Genomic DNA, 19616 nt, shown 5'->3' on the forward strand with positions numbered 1-19616 from the left:
ACACACACACACACACACATTTACAAAAAACTAAGCTTTCACTGTGTAAGTGCAGAAGGACAGTAAGGAAAAATCTTTCTACATTCAGAGGAATCAGTTCCACTTGCCTGCCCTACTTTCCCTCTCTGTTTCTCTGCTTTCTCTCTCTGTCTCTGTACTCTCTCCTTCTGTATCTCTCTGCCTCTCCCTGCCCCTCTCTTTCTCTCTCTCTGTTTCTCTGCTACTATCTGTCTCTCTCTTTCACTTTGCCCCTCTTTCCCACACTCTCTTTCACTCTTTATCTCTCTCTTTTTGTCTGTGTCTATGCTTCTCTTTTTTCCTCTTCTTCTCTGCCTCTCTTTCTGTGTCTCTGTCACTCTCTTTCTCTCTCTCTGTCTGCCTGATTCTAACTTTCTCTCTCTCGTTGTCTCTGCCACCCCCCTCAACCTGCTTCAACACTAAAGCTAGTGTTTTCTAAGCCAATTGAGAGTTTACAACAGTTGAGAGAGACACAAAAAAGGACAGAGAGAGAGGAAGAGAGAGAGAGAGAGAGAGAGAGAGAGAGAGAGAGAGAGAGAGAGAAAGAGTAGGGATGGATGAGAGTGCAGAGTAACATAATTAAGCCATTCACAGGAGTGGTGCGTCAAAGAGAGAGGATGCTTTTCTTTCTCTCTTCCTCGTATTCATCACCAAATCACAGTCTGCTGCCAGGAAAGCATGAAGGTGGACAGACTAAGGAACACAAGGGCTCTCACTGTGCCACAGCAAGCACAGAACTACACTATAAATATCTGCTGAGATATTTATAGTGTAGTTCTGAATTATTTCCATTCTTCTATGCTCTCTCCTTCAAGTTCCAACAACAGATTACAGAGTTCATCCCTGCTTCATCAGTGTGGCAAAGCTCATGCAGGTTGACTCCTCCAATAGCCTGAGAGCTCATCAACCAAACTTAGTATATGTATATAGACAGTGAGGCAGACTTGTGTGAAAAGGTGGAAATTATGTGGAAGGTCAAAGTTGTTCTATCTTGTGTCTCGGCCTGTCACAAATATTATATAATCAACTGATCACTGCAATTCTTTGAGCTGACTGAAATTATTTCGCACAATTATTTGCATTCATCATCATATGTTTATGCTGCAACAAACAGAAAATGCATTGGGTGCATCTTCATCAGCTGGGTTGAAGCAAATGCATGTAAATAAAAGAAAGCAGAAAAATCATAGAGAAGTCAGTGGCCTGTAACATGGTTAAAAAGCAGTGATGAATAATGTTTGTTTATTTGAACTTCAGCTGTTTCTGTCTTTAGTCATGAGTACTGAAAGCCAGGAAGCAGGCAGGCTAATTAACCTAATTGGCCAATTTAGTCTTGTATTCTTAAGGTTGCATACAGTGAACAAAAAACAGAGAATTAAATTGTCAATCAATAATTTATATGGCAATCATCAGCTAAAAAATCATGACTGTAAAAGGTCTACATGTGACAAAAGTTCTAGGTTGAGATATGATCCATTTTAAAGAATTCAGTGTCGCTTTACTGCTGTTTGCTTGTGTAGGTTATGTACTTACCCAACCCCTCAGACTCAAACAGGCAGGTTTCTCCGACGCCCACCTCTCGACACCATGACAGGAAGTTAGCTGTGTTGTCCCGTGCAAAAAAAGAACCAGAAGGAGCACTTGCCCTACAAGGTATCCTCCGTTTGGGGATTGGCTGAAAGAAATCAACTCTAGCATCAGTCATTAGTCTGACTCAATCAAAAGCTCTCTTCTTTCAAAGCAAACAGAGTGTCAATTAACAATTCCTTTTCACAGTGAAACCACAAAACACCCATGATGAAAATTCCATTAACATAAAGACTTTCTTACATAATTTACTGTATTAAAGGACCCATACCCAACATGTTTTTGTATTCATATTTTTGAGGTTTTATGTACCAAAAACTCACAACTAATTTTTTATGACTAATTCATTTTTATATTTTAACCTTCCTTTGATCCTTACAATTAAACAGAATTGTTACTGTGCCTTTAATGTCAATACACAGTAGTATGCAAAAGTTTAGGTACTCGTGGTCAAATGATATATTTTGTTAATTATAAATAAGTTAACATATTCACTACAGAGAACACACTTCTACACATTTTAATGCAAAATCACTATGTGCCGAATTTAACACACTGGAGAAAACGTAAACCATAAAACTGTAGCATGTGCACAATTGTGCTGTAAAATGTGAAGAAAATGTCATATTTCAGTTTTTTCCTAGAGGATGTATTAACTTATTTTCACCTAGAAACATTTGTATATGACTGTATGTAAGTGATCTCTGTTTTGATTGGCTGCCCTTTATTGTGCTTTACTCAAAAAAGTCCATGCCCCTTATAACTTAAAAGTGCTGTATGCTGAAAGCATAGACATATAACAATATATACCTTTTCACAACATCACAAAAACAAATGATAAAATATATAAAATAGAGTGGGGAGTGAATGGTTTGCTTTTAAACAATGTTTACATATTATATTCCTATGAATCACTAAACCCTTTCTTTTCCATGATATGGGCCCTTCAGACCCGTCCACACTTGACGACTAACACACGTTTTATGAGGGGTATTTTTCTAATTCTCATGGATCACATAATTTAGGCAAGATCTTTACAGAGTGTCTCTAATTCAGTTTAAACTGGCTTCAACATGGATTTGCACATCATTAGAAACATCAGAAATCCCCTCTCCCACCTCCCCCATATTTTCTCCCTCCTCCTTTCCTACTTTCTCCTTCCTGATTCTCTCTCTCTCTCTCTCTCTCTCTCCCGCTCTCCCTCTCTCCCTCTCTCCCTCTCTCCCTCTCTCCCTCTCTCCCTCTCTCTCTCTATTAGCTAAGCAGACATCAACCTGTAACCCTGCAGTTCTCGCCCTCTTTCTCAGGGTCTAATCACTGATCACTGTCTGATCTTTTCCCTTGTGTAGTCCACAGCTCTGGAGGAGTTACTCCCACCCTCTGCTCTCAGATCAATACGGAACATGATAGAGAGAGACGAAGCTACAGAGGCTCGGCTAGTTGGCTAGATGCAGACATAGAAACTGCTGGGAACCAGCGATATAAAGTCAATAAATACACCACTTAGTCACACACACAGAGATTTATGCAGCATATGCTTTCATACAGGATATGTGTGTCTGAGTCTGAGATAGGTATGGTGATGTCATGCTGGAAGAATGAGGTCTACAGTGGATCAGATTTTTCTCCAGCTTTTTTTCCTAGAACTATTACTCTGGCTCCCCCACAGTCTCCTACAATAGCATCAGCATGCACACTCATTCCAAGTTCAATTGTTCAGAGTCTAGTTTTTTTTTTACTTCTTCTTTTGGTCTAAATATATACAGTACTGTGCGAAAGTCTTAGGCACCCAAGACACATTTTCAAAATCTATTTATTTGTGTGGCATGTGTTTATTTGCTGAGAAAAGTGTTAATATTTGAATAAACAAAATTTATAGAATATTAATTAATAATGATGTTTTATATATATATATATATATATATATATATATATATATATATATATATATATATATGTATATATATATATATATATATATATAAAACTAATAAATAGTGATTTTATGGGTATTAGTGTGTTTGTTTAACCATTTTCAAACCTCTCCTGGAGGAAGCCCAGTATTATATGTAGTTAAAAAGCAACTCCTGGTTTGACCAATCAGCACTTCATTAAATTGTGCTCATGATGTAATTGATGACTTTAACAAGTCTCTCTGGTGGCTGTGAAGGTATCATGGAAAATATGGACCCAAGAAATTCTTGTTACTTTTTATTGTTTTTATGTTTATTTGAATTATGAATATGACTTTATTCTAATGTATATGTGATAAACTCACTGCTGAGGTAAACTGTTTAAAAATTAGCTTAGATGCCTAAGACTTTCGCACAGTACTGTATGTGTAAATTTTCTGGCAAAAGCTTGGTTACACCTACATTTCCAAAATGTTTTAACATAAATCAGCATTTTTGCAAATCAGCAATAGAAAAGTGAATTAATGGACAGTAGTACTACCCTGGGACAAGTGATATGTCTGACACTAGGAGCGGGTGATATGATAAAAATATAACCACAATACTTTAGCATATTTTAACAATACAGAATATAAGGCTTGAAAACACAAAAAAAGCCGCAACAGTGTTTTACATACTATGCTACAGTAAATCCAATTAAACAGGACTAATATTCGCTTTGTAATGAAAAGTGTCCTTTACGTACATATAATATCCACAATATGCTCAGAAATGCATAGTGACACAATTTATCACAATAATGATAAATATCGCCATATTGCCCACCTCTAACTGACACAGCTATGTTTTCTTTCTGTGATGTCAGCACTCAAACCTGCCTAAACCACCTTTGGGTCTTTCAATAATAGTTTAATAATAAAAAATGATGCATAAATCTGTTTCTTCTCTCAGAATATTGGCTGAAACTGAATGCTGATCTGATTTCAGTGCTCTATTAAAGCACATCAAGCATATTAATACACATCAAAAACAGATCTATGATCTAGAATGTTTATAAAATTGCACAGTCAAACAGTGTAAAAAGCAGTACTGAATGTGGGTCAGTCATGTCTGGCAATTTCTGATCCATTTAATAAGGTTGGTATTGCTGCTGATACTAGTCCACTGTATTAGAGATCATTACTAATTCATACCAAGCATGAAACAAGAACATAAAGCTGAGTGCAAAATATACCCATTATTAGCAAACAAAATTTTTTTTTTTCTTACTTAACTAAAAAGTGAGAGTAAAAAGGTGTCCCTAAACTTTTGATGGGCTACTCTGGTACTGCTGTATTTCTTAACTCTACTATCATTATCCTGACAGGTAGTGTTGCACATGGATAGCCTTTAATGTACTTATTACTTTGATGTTTGCCTATAGCCACACCTCTATGTAACTGCTGCCAAATAATGCACTCCAATGGGGCTTTAATGTTATGGCATAAAATTTATAGCCAGGCCATTAAGCCTGAAAAGGGTTCTTCTGTAACTACATAATAATATCGACCAAAATGAGGCATGATGCACTTGGAGCAGATGAAAAATTAAGTATGGCATGAGTGAGTATGAAATCTGTCATTACATAATAAACAGTTCAGCTGGAGCAAAAAGCAGACACAAGAGAAGCACTATATTGGGCTGATGGGTGCCTTCTGATGTTCTGTCATGACTGCAGGTCAGAGCTTCAGGTCCTGTGACTTTGTTCATAAACACCACCCTCTATATGATCCTTTTACAATCTAAGGCTCCCAGCCCCTCTTTTCCTTTCATCACACACACATGCACGTTTACGTCAGTTCAACTTGTCCTAACTGGTAGCTTTTGTCTCTCACTCCTCTGTGGTCTGCGTGATCAATAGTCTCCAGCAGTCCATCTCTTCCATGACTTCAGATATTTCCACACAGCTGCCCCCCACCCTCTCTGTCTTTCTGCAGAAGGCAGGAGACTGAGTACACACTAGTCCCTTGACACCTACATATATCATGTATTATTGTACAGTTTAATACTTTTTTATTGTTTGGCCTTTTTAAAAAATTGATCTGATCAACTCCTTAAATAGTCAGGATCACAAAGAATAACTCAGCCAATTTGCAATGTAGTCCATGCAGTTACTGACTTAAGATGTAATAAGGGTTTCAATATCAACATAATTGGCACATACTTCACACAAATGCATGCCACTACCCGTATAATCATCAAGCCTCAATATTCTCCCCTGAAACGGTGAAAACACCTTTTTAAAAAGACTATAATCAGGCCAAAAAATTACAGCTAATATTGTGAAGGCAATTGTTAACAGCCCAAAATCAATGTTTGAACTACGCATAGGCAAAGTGGAGGCAGAACAATATTGTACCTAGCAGTACAGTAACACACTATCTCAGTCAAAAAATGTAAATTTTAAAGGAGAGAGTGAAACGTTATTTACTATTAATGTACTATACCATTAATGTGAAGAGATTTTATTACACACTTCAATTTTGAAGAATTTCTATTGGTCAAAGTGGAGATAATTGCTTTTTTCACAAGGATGATGTTTTATATAGCTTTATATAGCTATATACAAGTATTAAACCTAGACTTGGACTTCATCACTGGAAATCCACTTTAATCTAAGTTTAGGCTTAAGCACGGTTTGGGAAACTGGCCCTTAAACTCTGTCCAACAGGTAGAGTTTAAAATCAGTTCTTTCTCTTTTACTCGGCCTAGTCATACATGTATGCATGTAGCCATTTGCTTCAAATCATTATATTGACTGAAAGACGACGCCTTTGAAATTTAATCTCTTCCTTTAGGGATGTCTTTGTAATGTTTCGCAGAACCTGAAGCATCCCAGTGGAGCCATGGAGCAGATTCTTCCACCGCATAGTCTCTGAATTATTTTTCTCTAACAAATTATGATATTACTGCCAATCTGACGAGCTCTCTCACAGAGACAGGCCTCTAACTCAGCTTTGCACCATCTACTCCATAAAGTCAGGCACTAACCATTAAAGTACATGTAAAACAAAACTTTGATAACAGGGCGCATCGGGATATAACTTTTTAAAGGTAGAGAAAAGGTGACAGAATTTAGCGTAGTAATGACCTGCATGGTGTGGTTCCTTTGCTCTGTTATTCTTGAGGGGCTCTATTAGCTGAACTGTAGGGAGTCATAAACAGTAAAAAAGCCCATTACACAGACTCTGAAGAAGCTGGGCTTCAGCCAACAAAAGCAGGAATATTTTCTTAATTTACCACCAAAAATCTCCTGTGCTTAATGCCTTTCCCATCTGGGGGAGTTTTGAAAAAAAAAAAAAAAGTTAACGACCCCTCGCTATCGTTAGCCAGCTCTGTATAAATCAGCACGCTCAGCATTTTTCCGAAGTTCACCGTCCCACAATGGCGAGCTTTTGGGAGGAGATGGCAAGTGGCCACGACTTCAGACAAAAGTCTTTGTGTGAGAGAGCATTGTACAACAAAGTCCAAATGCTATACACACACATATCCCATGTCATGCACCTGAAACTGAGACACTTGGATCAGTCCAGCCTTCTTAAGCTCAAAAAACATACAAGACTTGAGCCAGCAAGCTGCAGTCATCCAAGACATGCACTGAGTCCATGAATACCATAGCTATTAGATTCATAAAATCCATCACCGGACTGTGTCTTGGCATGTGATAAGTCACATTTCCATAAAGGGTCCTGGAGTGAAACCTTGTATTTGCAAAGAGCTGAAGCATGAATATGTATCGTCACAGTTCTGCTATAGCCTATGCATGTAGGGTTATGAAATGAGTTAATTTATCCACTGGTATACAGGGAACCACAACTTTAAATGTTTGAAAAAACATTGAATTCCCTGTATTTGCTTTAAGACTTACTCTAGTAGAAGTGAAAACCTATACACATATAATTGGTTACATTACCTCTCCAGGTGGAAACATTAAGTCACTTATTTGTGACAATAAATAGTCAGTGTCCTATGACTACTAGTGTTTTGTCTATGTTTCTAGGCATGTAATATGAAAGGCATGCAATTTCCTAATCTGGATTGTGGAGGCCATGGATTGTGGAGACATCTGAAGACACTGATATCTTACATTTTTAGCCAAAATGATCTGCATGTCTGAAATTTTTAAAACTGTTCATCAAGTAGTGGCCTTAAAGATTGCCAAAATGGGTTATTCAGAGATGTAGCAGAAGAAGAAGTTTCCTTAAGGAATTTTGGAAGGAAGAATGAAAATTGACTCAGATATTTCTCCATCCATCCATCCATCCATCCATCCATCCATCCATTTTCTAAGCCGCTTCTCCGTCAGGGTCGCGGGGAGATATTTCTAATTAATCTAATTAAATAAAATGGCTTACACTGATAACAGACCCCTCCTATTTAAATAACTGTGTGAAAAATAAATACTGTAAATAGTTAAACTGGGCTGGGGGGACTTACTTGTCCACTGAAGCGAACACAGGATAAAACACAGTGACATCTTGTGAGCCTTATAATAAGCCTTAATAAGAGTCTTATTGAGTTAAATAAAAGAGGAATAATAAATAATAAAGCACATTTCAGTAACAGCTGTGGTTGTATTATACTGTCATTTTAAATTTGGCCATGAAACCGTAATTAATGTCATAAAACAGAACAGGATTGCAACGGTCACGTGATCTTTACTCTCTGAGTGATCTTACTTAGCTTGGCTCTTTGTGTTGCCCTCCAAAGCCATTTTGCCTGGGGCAGTTAAAGTTTATTAAAAATAAAAATTACAGTTTTTTCTCTAGAGTTGCAAAGCCAAGCCAAGAATCATTTGGGAGCCTTTATTTTTATGAGTGTAGAAGAAATAAAGACTATTATAATCCAATAAGAAGCACAGCAATGGGAAAAATGTTACCTTCTCAGTCACTCAGTACTGCAGGCTGGTTCTGGTGAATTGGGGCTCAAAGGGAGACCTTTGAGCTGCATGTGCTGGAATGAATGAAGATGAGTGATAAAGGGTGGTTACCTTGCCTGGTGGCAACAGTTCCCCATTGCTCTGTCTGAATTTCTCCTGTAGTGTCTCAGCCAGCTGACATAACAGGAAGCCATTATCTAGCCTGTCCATGAAACTCTCTGCTGTGATCTCCACACCTGAGAGAGAGAGAGAGAGAGGGAGGGAGAAAGACAGAGTGAAAGAGCAAGCAAGAAATTAAAAAACACAACTCAGCAGAAACACACTCTTAGATTCCTTGTGCATGGCTTAAAGTGCTTAAAGTTTTATTCTGCTTTCCTCAGCATTATTTTAGGGAGCAAAGCACACTGTTTTGCTGAATTAAAGGACCTATATCATTATTTTATTTTTTTTTTAATAAAAATGTTTGATGCAATATGGCCCTAAATTTTCACAATATCCCATTTACCTGCACTGAGCTGGAAAAAAACAGCCTATTTGAGCAAAACAGAGCTTATTTACGTATATGAACCTAAAATGTCCAGTAACAAAAACAGGCCGTTTAATCCTAAGAGACAAAGAGAAATTACAAAATGGACATGTAACAACTAATTATACATTTCAAAGTATACAATTCAATCCCCAGTCCACGCATAATTACACATTAGGCAGCCAAAACAGCCAAAATATAAGTACATATATCTGTCTATTCAGCTTACAGCAGTTTAACTCGCTCTATCATGTTGAATCTATAAGCATTAAAAGAAACCCTGACTAGTTTTTGAATGAGGCACAATAAAGGGCAGCCAATTGGAACAGCGGTCTTTTATCTCAGTCTTAAAAACACAATAACAAACTCAGCATTTCAGTGGATAAAGAGAGGTTGGAAAATGGCCATGTCGAAGTTTATTAGGACTGTATATGACACACAAAATGTACAAGACAGAAAAGTGAAGAAATATAAGTTATGAGAACTTTAAAGTACTCAGGTAAAGTACATTTCAGTGACTGGAATATACTAATGAATTGCTCTGTGTATAAGTGAAGAGAGATTTATTGCGTTGCTTGGTGAGCCAAGTACTGATAAACAAGTGCTCCAATGAGGGGGGAAAAGCACAAACAGTGGCGCTGGTGCTTGAGCAGGAAACAGCTGATTGATTTTGCATAGTAGCCCAGAGACACACACACACACACCCACACACACACACACACACCCAACACACACACCCACCCACACACTCACACACACATACTTGCACACAGATACTACACTGATCAACATGTGGCTGCTGCATTTGACTGGCTTCCAGACGACCATTCCTTCTCAGTTAGATCACCCTGAAACAGGAGGTGATGGCAGGGGGTTGGGGGTGTCTGTGGAAAGAGAATATTTTTTCATCTATTCTTTTTCTAAAAGAGGGGGTGCATTAGCGGCAGAGGGGGTTTCGACGTTTTAATGAGTTCCAAATGTGGCAAACGGGGCCAGCGGAGGGAGAGACTGAGTTTGTGAAATCCCCTCCATTCTCCTCCCGCCTCCTCTCCTCCACTCATTCTCAGAAAATTCTCAGAAAAATGAAAATCTCCACTGACAGACTCTGATATACACACACAAATCAGTACATTTGAATTGCATTACATCACACAAACATTTTACATGAGCAAAAACAGGCATAATGGAATATTTCCCCACTAATCACTTCTGCTTCTGAAACATAGTGGCCATGTGACTGTATAAATGAATGCAGCTACCCTGAAAACAGGTGGACAAAAATATAACATCATGATACTTGAAAACATTTTCACAATGGATGATACACATCATGATATTTAGGTTTTCTGAGGTTTGCAAACACGTTGGAAAGTATAAATTGTCCTATTAAAACAGCAGTGCCACATTTTAATGAAGAAAATGAAAAATGAAAGTAAAAAAATTAAGTACAATTACTTTTTTAAATTGCAGAGATAAACTGTTTAAGAAGAAACACAAGACAATAATTTAGAAACTGATAAAAAAGTAAATGTAAATGAACTATCAATGAACTATCATGTAGCCAACTACTTGTTAGTATACAGTTTATGTAGTTAGTATAAACTGGTTGCAGTTCTTTACAGGCTCACCATGATGTATATAATGTATATAAAAGACTGTCCTTTTTTACAGAGCACATTTACACATTTATACAGTGTTCTGTTTTTTATAAAACATAGCTCATAATTTTATGAAACATAGGTCCATAGATGTTTTATGTACTGTGCAAAAGTCAAGGATAGGCTTTATCTCTTTTATAATGTTTATTTTATTTTATTTTTATTTAATTTTAATTTTAGTTTCTAGTCAAAACAACCATTAAGTAAAAGTTTTTTTTAACTTTAACATTCATTTGTCAGCAAGCATTTCAGAAGAGATTAGACAAGATAATCCACCTGCACAAGGAAATAGAAAGGCAAAGTAAAATGTGGGAAAAGGAAAAAGTGAAAAACAAGAGATTCCAACAATGAAGTTTTAAAAAAAAACTTTAAGAAAGTGGGACTCAAACTCACCACCGGACAAACAGTACTTAAAGTTTTCACCATTGGGAGAAATGAGAAAATTAAGCTCCACTCTTGATTCAGATCTGAAAAAAATCCTCCACAGGTGTTTCTGTCCATCCTTCCACTGTGAGAAGACAACTCAACAGTATGAATCCGAAAGCATGTGTAGCGGTTAGGAAACCACTACTGAGAAAATACTAATACTGAGAACACATAATAAAAAAAGAACATTTCCAAATCGAATAAGTTGCTGGTGTTCTGAGAAAACCACCCACAGAGTCCAGACCTCAACACCGCTGGATGTGTTTTCTGCTTATCTCCTGAAAATGAAAAATGAATAACTTGTACTTAATGGACATCTTGACTGGAAGTTACATGAATGAAGTGTAGTCTCTCACTTTTGCACAGTACTGTGTTTGCTCAGTGTTCAGTCCTTTAGAGGTACTTACAATACTCAGGATATCCTTGGTGCATGATAGTGTAAGTTATCACTACAAATAATATCTCGTATTGCCCACCCCTACCTTCAATTTACATTGTTTCTACACAAATGAAAAACATCACAATTTTGTCTTTCAATTATTTTCTTTGTGATCTTTGTAATTGTGATGATGTAGTATATTTATCATTTAGACATGAATCAATGCATCTCTTGTATTCAGTGTAGAGCTGAAATATGGACAGAAAATCTGCCAGCGGTGGAAGCTTCCCCAGCTGTGCTCATACATCACACTCCTCATGCATATCTGAGGACAGATATCTGCCTTCCTGCCCCTTTAGAAGCAGCCACTCTCACCACTAATGAATGTTTAGCTTCAAGAAGCCATTAACAATCCAGATAAGTGGTTTGGGTGGTCCGCTCTGGCTCTAGGCTGACCAGAGGTGCTGCTTCTGCCTCTGCTGGATGTGCACACCCTGCCCACTGCCAAACATTCCATAAATGTCCCACTCCACACACACACATAGACACATACAAATGCACGCAGGCACACAAGCACAGCTTGACCAGAACTGTGACACACCACCATTCTTCTTCTCGTAATTTGTGTAATGCTCCTGAATCACTGCTGGGGTTGAGTGTAATCCAAAATCTGAGTAAATGCTGGGAGATGTATGGAAACAATGTCACACCTATACTTTTAATTACCAAAAGAATGTGGAAAAATACATGAGAATACCAGGGATTCTCCAGGAACAAATCATATTCTTAAATGATGATGACACATTTGTAACCCTGCCTATAACCAACAATGCAGCAGGACATGCTGTAAGCTATGCAAATGATGTGAATTCCATTTGAACACTTGCTCCCCAACTTGCATACCAGCACATTTTCCCTCAGACACTCTGATGACGGATGCTTTATTGATAGAGGTGACAAAGACATGGGGGACTATGTGGCTACTGTAATCCTGTAATACTGTAATTCACAGAGAGAACAGAGCTGAATTAGATGGCAGAAGAATGATACTGTAAACCTGAATTAAATTAAACCTACTGACCCATTTTAAGTTCCTCTATTTCTAATTCCTTGTTAATCTGGTATTTATCTGTGATGACCTCATGATGTAATTTTAAACTATAGAAAAAGAAACTATGTATGTATATCTCAGACACTCACATAGTCAATAGAGCAGATGGTACACTTCAAGGGGAACTCACAATTTTTCACAAGTTATTTCACAATTTCTGCATAATAAAATGGTTAAGATGTAAACAAAGTCACTGAGAGCAGTTTGCAGTGAAATGCTCCCTTCTAAAAAATGTACAGAGTCAGAATCGTTCACAGCGGTGGGGATAGGAATGAGATGATCACCTCTAAAAGCTCCTTCACAGAAAGTTATTACATGAAATGGTTTGGAATATGCTGCCTGATGACTGAGACATTGTTTTTCAATTGTTTTGTAATAAAGTTGGCCTAAAATGTCTTGTTAATGCTTTTATTTTAATTCATTCATGATGGAGAGGTACTTGCAGGACTTTGTGAGGCAAAACAGTCCCCAAAGAAAATATATTTATTCATATTTTCCACTAATTTACTAACAACAAGCATTACATATAAAAGCTCAGCGAAACATGTGTTCACTGGTGAGTTTAGATAGCATATAAAATGGCTATATTTGTGTTCCCAACATGGTGACCCCTCGTTCATATCACCACCACTATAAAGAAATCAATCTGTAACCTTTTCTGCCACACACACACACCTTCTAAGCCACTTCTCCTTCTGGGTCGTGGTTATATCAAACTACTTTCATTATTTTGTTTACATCGCAATGGCAGAAATATGTAAAATCTTTTAAACAATGGTGGAATTCCCCTTTAAGCCACTATCCCAGCAAGGTATACTCCCTTGTACAAAGATTTTCAAACCTTTCTAACAAACCTTATAAGTGTCCTCAGTTTAGTTGTGGCCAATTCAATCAAGTTCAATTTGTCAATTCAAAATTTCTCTACATATTGCATTTTTCAATACCTGTTACCACAATGTGGATTTACAGAAAATTTGGGTCCTGGCCACAAACGAGCAATCCAAGCTCAGTGGCAAAGAAAACGTATGGTATATCACAACACCTGATCTGCTATGTACTGCATGCATGACCAGGCAGGCACTTCATTAAGTACACCTCCTTGTATCTCCACTCATTTTATCAGCTCCACTCAGTTTGTTAGCTGCCTTCAATCTGTTTTTAAGAGTCAGGACCCCCCCCCACAGGACCCCCACAGAGCAGGTTTATTTGGATGCACTGACATAGTAATGACACACACTCGTCATCAGCAGCATTGGTAACATCCAAATTTTTCTCTGACCATGATGCTATCTGTATGACTTTGAACTGATGTCCACAACTCCTCTAATCATATGAAAGCCAAGCCACAACGACAGTACAGAATAGTCTTTTCTTCAGGACCATGGAGAATGTTAAAAAACATACTTTTTATGGTCGGATAAATATATTTCTATGCTGAACTAAGCTTAGGAAGGGTTTCACTTTTTTAAATTTTTCTACTCCAACCTAAATACGTCAGCTGGATTATGGTAATCTTCACTGGCAAAAACACAAATAGACCAAACAAACAAAGCAAAACAATTACTAATTGTGTATTGCATGCCAATGCTGCACATCAGTGATACTTCATGTCATTGTTCTGGTTAGTATCAGCAAAGAACCAGAGTGAAGGAACCTGCAGCAGCCCCACTGACCCCTTCTTACCCAGCATGCTGGTGAGCCAGAGCGCCAGGTCCTCTTTCATAGGCAGCAGGCTGGCCTCATGTCTGCTGGCCAGCCACTGGCTGTACTGCTGCAGGTCAGTCAGTCCGGGGCCAGCTGGCTGCTGCTTAGGGCTCAGAGAGCTACACATGCTGCTTCTTACTGACCTAGAGAGAGAGTGAGAGAGAGAGGCAGAGAGAAGAGAAAGAGGGAGGAGAGAGGGTAGAATGGTCATTAAAACAAAGAGCCCATTATATAGATCAGAAAGCAATAGCTGACTAAAGACACATAACAACACCTTTATTAAACTCTATGTCCATTTGTCTTGATGTGTGCCATTGTACTTACTACTGGCTTGCAACGATTTCTGAAAAGTATAAAACAATTATTGAAAGCATTCAAAATATAAAATCAATTCGTAAAAATTACACTTGAGAGAAAAAATAGTTTTGCCTGTCTAAACAGAGCATTAGAGGCACAGTGAGGGCCAGAGAGTAGTCAAGACCTGAGTGTGCATTTCACTGCTCTCTGATTGCACCTCACTGAAGGGCCTCTGTTGAACCATTTTCACTTTCTCATGGCTATCACTGTAGCTTTCTTTCCTCTGATCCTCCTCTCACTCCTCTCTCTTCACAGGTCTTGGCCTTCCTCCCCAATTCTCTCATCACTTTCCAGGATAAGTCTCAATTTCATGCACTTTTATTTCCAATTTCTTTTTTCTTTATGTTGAGGACTGGATAGAACAACGGCTCCTCTGAAGGTAGGTGTAATGATGTTACTGAAAGGGCATTCACATAGTAACACATATGTGTGATTAACTGAACTGAACACAGCCTCTCACACACAATTTCAAAGTTAGTTGTGACTTTGCATGAGTGACCTTCTGTTCCTCTCTGTATGCTGACACTGGACACACAGAACAAAAAGCACTCAGGAAAAAAAACTGAAAGCAGTTAAGTGGCTGTTCATTAGTGTCTATGTATGGAATGGTCACTGCTGTTGTCCACCTGGATAAACCTTTGTCCTTTCACTTGTGTGCTTTATACACAGTTAGAGCTGAGGGGAATTCTCTTCATCAACCGCACTGTTTAACCGCCCTTTATCACAACCTCCTCACACACAGGAGCTCTTTCATACAGAGAGAGAGAGAGAGAGAGAGAGAGAGAGAGACAGAGAGAGAGAGACAGAGAGAGAGAGACAGGGAGATATACTGAGATAGAGAGGGAAAAAGAGAGAAGCAAAGAGAGTAGGAGATAAATATAAAGACAGTAAAAGAAAAAAAGACATACATAGAGATATCTAGTGAGAAAGAAAGAAAGAAAGAAAGAAAGAAAGAAAGAAAGAAAGAAAGAAAGAAAGAAAGAAAGAAAGAAAGAAAGAAAGAAAGAAAAAGTGAAAGAATGAGAGTGAGAGAGAGTGAGATAGAGAATGAAAGAGATCAATAACAGAGCTCTCTATTGATGGGAAACTGAACTCTGAAACTGAAGTGTTGCTCACACTGGCCACTTTGGCAGGTCAGTTCTGCTCTGGCACACAGGTGCGTATCCTGAAAACATGAAGGCTTTCTCAGCGCTCACTGCTGCCAGCCATTCAGTGCACTGCAACAATGTGATGACTGTCAGGCTAAGCCCTTCTATCCAGGAGACCTACTTCAGTCCCTGTCAGCTGAGAAAATCTATCATTCTGCACAACAGCATCTCACAGATCTTTGATTGGAACACACCACATTTATATTAACCAGCTGCCAGCTGTGGCATGTGGACTTCCAGCTACAGACAGCTTTGGTGTTGCTGTACAGGTACAAGCAATAGGACCATCTCAGATGAAAGAGTCACTCAAGAGCCCTGGGCAATGTCCCAAACTGAGTATTTCCATAATACACTAGCCAACTGCAGTGCAAGAAGTGTGTTCACACAGGGATGCAACAGGGTGTAGTGGATGATGCACTAGACAGAAGTGTAGGCCACAAGCTTTCAATGAAAATGGTGCATCTTGCACTTTTATAATACATGATGAACCCAAACACACCCTGATGCCTTTTTTCAACCTTAAACAAATGAAAGTGTTTGCCAAAGTTCTCCTTAGGCCATCAACCATTTTTGGTGGTTGCTATTACCATGGGTCAGTTTAGACAGGCTGGATTGGTAACATTGGGCTAGTTAACATCAGCCTTACTACAGCAATATCTCTGGCATACAATTCTACACTACAAAAATCCAGCTACTGGATGAAATACTAATTATAGTGAAATAATAGTGTAATATTACAGTACTCAGTGTCTGAATTGAGACACAGGTTTGCTCTCTAGATTCCTTAATGTGCTGACCTAACTATTATCACATCCTTGCTTTTTTAAATAAAATAAAAAAACAGAGAAACATTGCTTTTGTCATACCTTATATTAATATTACTTAAGAAATCAGCTAACAAATATCAGATAGCAGAGGTATTATATAAAAGATGACTACAGCTTCTACATCCTTGTTTGCTCAAACAGGAGACAATTTAAAGTGAAGATCAGAGCAGGATGTTACAGGGTAGAAATATTGCTGCCTTAAGCAAACAAAGAAATGACAACCTGTCAGTGCACACTACTGGATAACACTAGTCTAATATACATGCAAATGCAAACATATCTTACATTCTTAAAAATAAAGGTGTCAAAAAGGGTTCTTTGAAGCGACAACATAAAAGAACATTTTTGGGTTCCCTAAAGAATCTTTCAATCAATAGTTGCTTAAAGAATCATATTTGTAAATGAGATGTGAGTGTGAGGAACACTTTTTAAAGGACCTCCACATAACACAAATGTTATTTTAGAAATATATATATATTTTTTTAGAACTATACATTTAATATTTATGTCAAATGTATAGTTCTACAAAAAATTTAAAAACTTAATTTTTAAAAATGCATTAATGCATTCCAAAAGCTAGCCTAGGTGGGCTGCATTTCCAGACCGGCAAATCATGGAAGGCTGTTCCAATACTTCATATATAGTCGGAAAAAATGCAACCTACATTCTGGCACTTTTTGTAGAGAAAACTGAAGTGGATATGAAAATTATGATATTTTAGCATTACCATGATAAATTGTGTTATTGTGATAAACAACCCTGTGATGGACTGGCAACCTGTCCATGGTGTATCCTGCCTACCGCCCAATGACAGCTGGGATAGGCTCCAGCTCCCCCCACAACCCAGAAGAAGCGGCTTAGACGATGTGTGTGTGTGTGTATGTGTGTGTGTGTGTGTGTGTGTGTGATAAACAATCCACATTAGTATTGAAAGAACACTAAACAACTGCATCTTTTCTTATACAAGACAGCATAATTAGTCTAATTTAAATGGATTTAGTGCAGCACCATATGTGAAACATATGCCAAAAAAATCCACTTCCAAAATTGGATCAGTTTGTGCCTTCAGTCCCCAAAACGTAACATAATGTTAAACATGCTCCTGGCCCAACTTTTTGGAAACGTGTTAAACGCATCAAATTCGCAATGAGCATGCATTTATAACTAAAACAATTAAGTTCATGAGGTGAAATATACAGTAAAATACTGTATTCTCAGTATAAAATAGGTTAAAAAGAATTTTCTAATCACCGCTTTCTATTTTTATTAGCATTTCACATTCACACTGTCTCAACTTTTTGGAATGAGATTTACAAAGTGCTGTACAAATTGCATTGTATGTTGTTTAACATTAAAACATTAAACATTAGTAAAATATGCTGTATGCTGTTTTTTTACTTATGCATCTGTGTAAACTGAGTGAATAAAATGAAACATTTTAGTGAGCAGGATAGAAATTTCTACTACTAACAAATTAATGCTTTGCTTGCCAGCTTTCTATTATGAATGTTTTGGCTGCAATACCAAGTCATGTGAAAGGCTAAGTTATGTGAAAGGCTTATAGCCAAAAGATAACATTCAGAGGAGTCAATGCTACCTGGGGCCAGAGGTCAGTGTGCAAACTGAGATCCAGAACAGGCGGGGGTCAAATCAAAAGACAATGGAAAACAACAACTGGCATGCTCTTTTTTGAATATCTGTAGCATGCTTCTTCTTGTGCATATAGTAAATAATTGTATGCACTATGTAAATATTTTTTTTTCCTGCCAGTTTTTTCTACATAATTTTTTTTGTTGGTTAAAGAACTCTTAAAGTGTTAGGATTTCAAATCCTTGTGTTGCATAGCCATAGCCTAAATTTGAACCTTTCTTACTGACCTTGATTAACACAAAGAGCCTTCAAAGTACGCTCTCCTGTTCAACAGAAGACTGTTTCAGTTACAAGAGCCGAATCCTGTGTCATTCCCGAGAGGAACAAAAACATGCTGTGTGCTCCTGCTGTCCTCACTGGGCCTTTCGCAAGGACACAATACCACAAGACAGGGTTTTTTTTCACTAAATTAAAATATAAGGCATCTGCCTGTTGATTAAGGCCCATAAACCATTACTACAGTGCCCTCAAGAAACTGATGGTGGACTGGAGCCTGGAGAAGAATTCCAACCAGACTTCACTAAGGGTACTGTAAAGAACAGAGATGGAAATGTCAAAACAGTTAGGGGCTGTTTTTCCTACAGTGTTGTCTGTGAGCTTGCATTCATTAATGGGATCATGAACTCAGAAGTGTGCAGAGGCATTTTGGAAGCAAACCAGCAGACATCTACAAAGAAACTGCTCAAATGACAGAAGTGCATCTTTCAAAAGGATAACGATCTGAAACACACCAGCCACCCTTTGAAAGGTCTTGGAAAGATCTGTGTAAAATAAATGCCACTTGGTTTGACGTTTTGTTTCCTAAACAATGAACTTCATACATTTTTAACTCTGCCACAACATTAACATCTAAATTCCTTTTCGAGCTTCTGAATATTGTACTTGGAGCAACATATCAGTGTTCGATTCATCATGGTCTGCTTTCATTACTCTATCTGCACTTTGCAGGACAGCACACTCTGATACTTTTTTCCGACACTCTGTGCATCAGTAGTATCCCTAGTCTTGTTTGTTTACTATTTGTATTCTGTATTTGTCCATTTATGTATGCATGTATGCACTAATGCACTAAGACAAATTCCAGGAATGTGCAAAGCGTACCTGTTAAATGAAATTGACTTTGATCGTTTACCAGCACTGTAAACATCAGTAAGACCACTTAAAGTGTTTAACTGCATTTCTTTATTCTTTTGATCATTGCTTTATGCATTCCTTTCCCTTTCTATGAATTTTAAGAAGGAATAAGCCTCCAGTCTCTTATGTCATTGCTTTAGAAAATTCAGAAGCTACCACACTAATGTTCTGTCACACACACACACACACACACACACACACACACACACACACACACACACACACACACAGTGAAACAGAGACAAACAGAGGACTCACTC

General features: G+C 37.9%; 1 protein-coding gene across 1 annotated transcript in view; it reads right to left on the bottom strand.

Moving 5' to 3' along the window:
* Positions 1 to 19616, bottom strand: part of LOC108442691 (growth arrest-specific protein 2) — a 33639-nt gene that overhangs the window by 12478 nt on the left and 1545 nt on the right. Inside the window, exons 2-4 of the mRNA XM_017722860.2 lie at positions 14220 to 14383; positions 8548 to 8672; positions 1552 to 1693 (exon numbers count right to left, since the gene is read on the bottom strand). Of these exons, the coding sequence (XP_017578349.1) occupies positions 1552 to 1693; positions 8548 to 8672; positions 14220 to 14383 (431 nt within the window). The remainder of the gene's footprint in view (positions 1 to 1551; positions 1694 to 8547; positions 8673 to 14219; positions 14384 to 19616) is intronic.

This window comes from Pygocentrus nattereri, chromosome 11, assembly GCF_015220715.1.
Source record: "Pygocentrus nattereri isolate fPygNat1 chromosome 11, fPygNat1.pri, whole genome shotgun sequence".
NCBI lineage: Eukaryota > Metazoa > Chordata > Actinopteri > Characiformes > Serrasalmidae > Pygocentrus > Pygocentrus nattereri.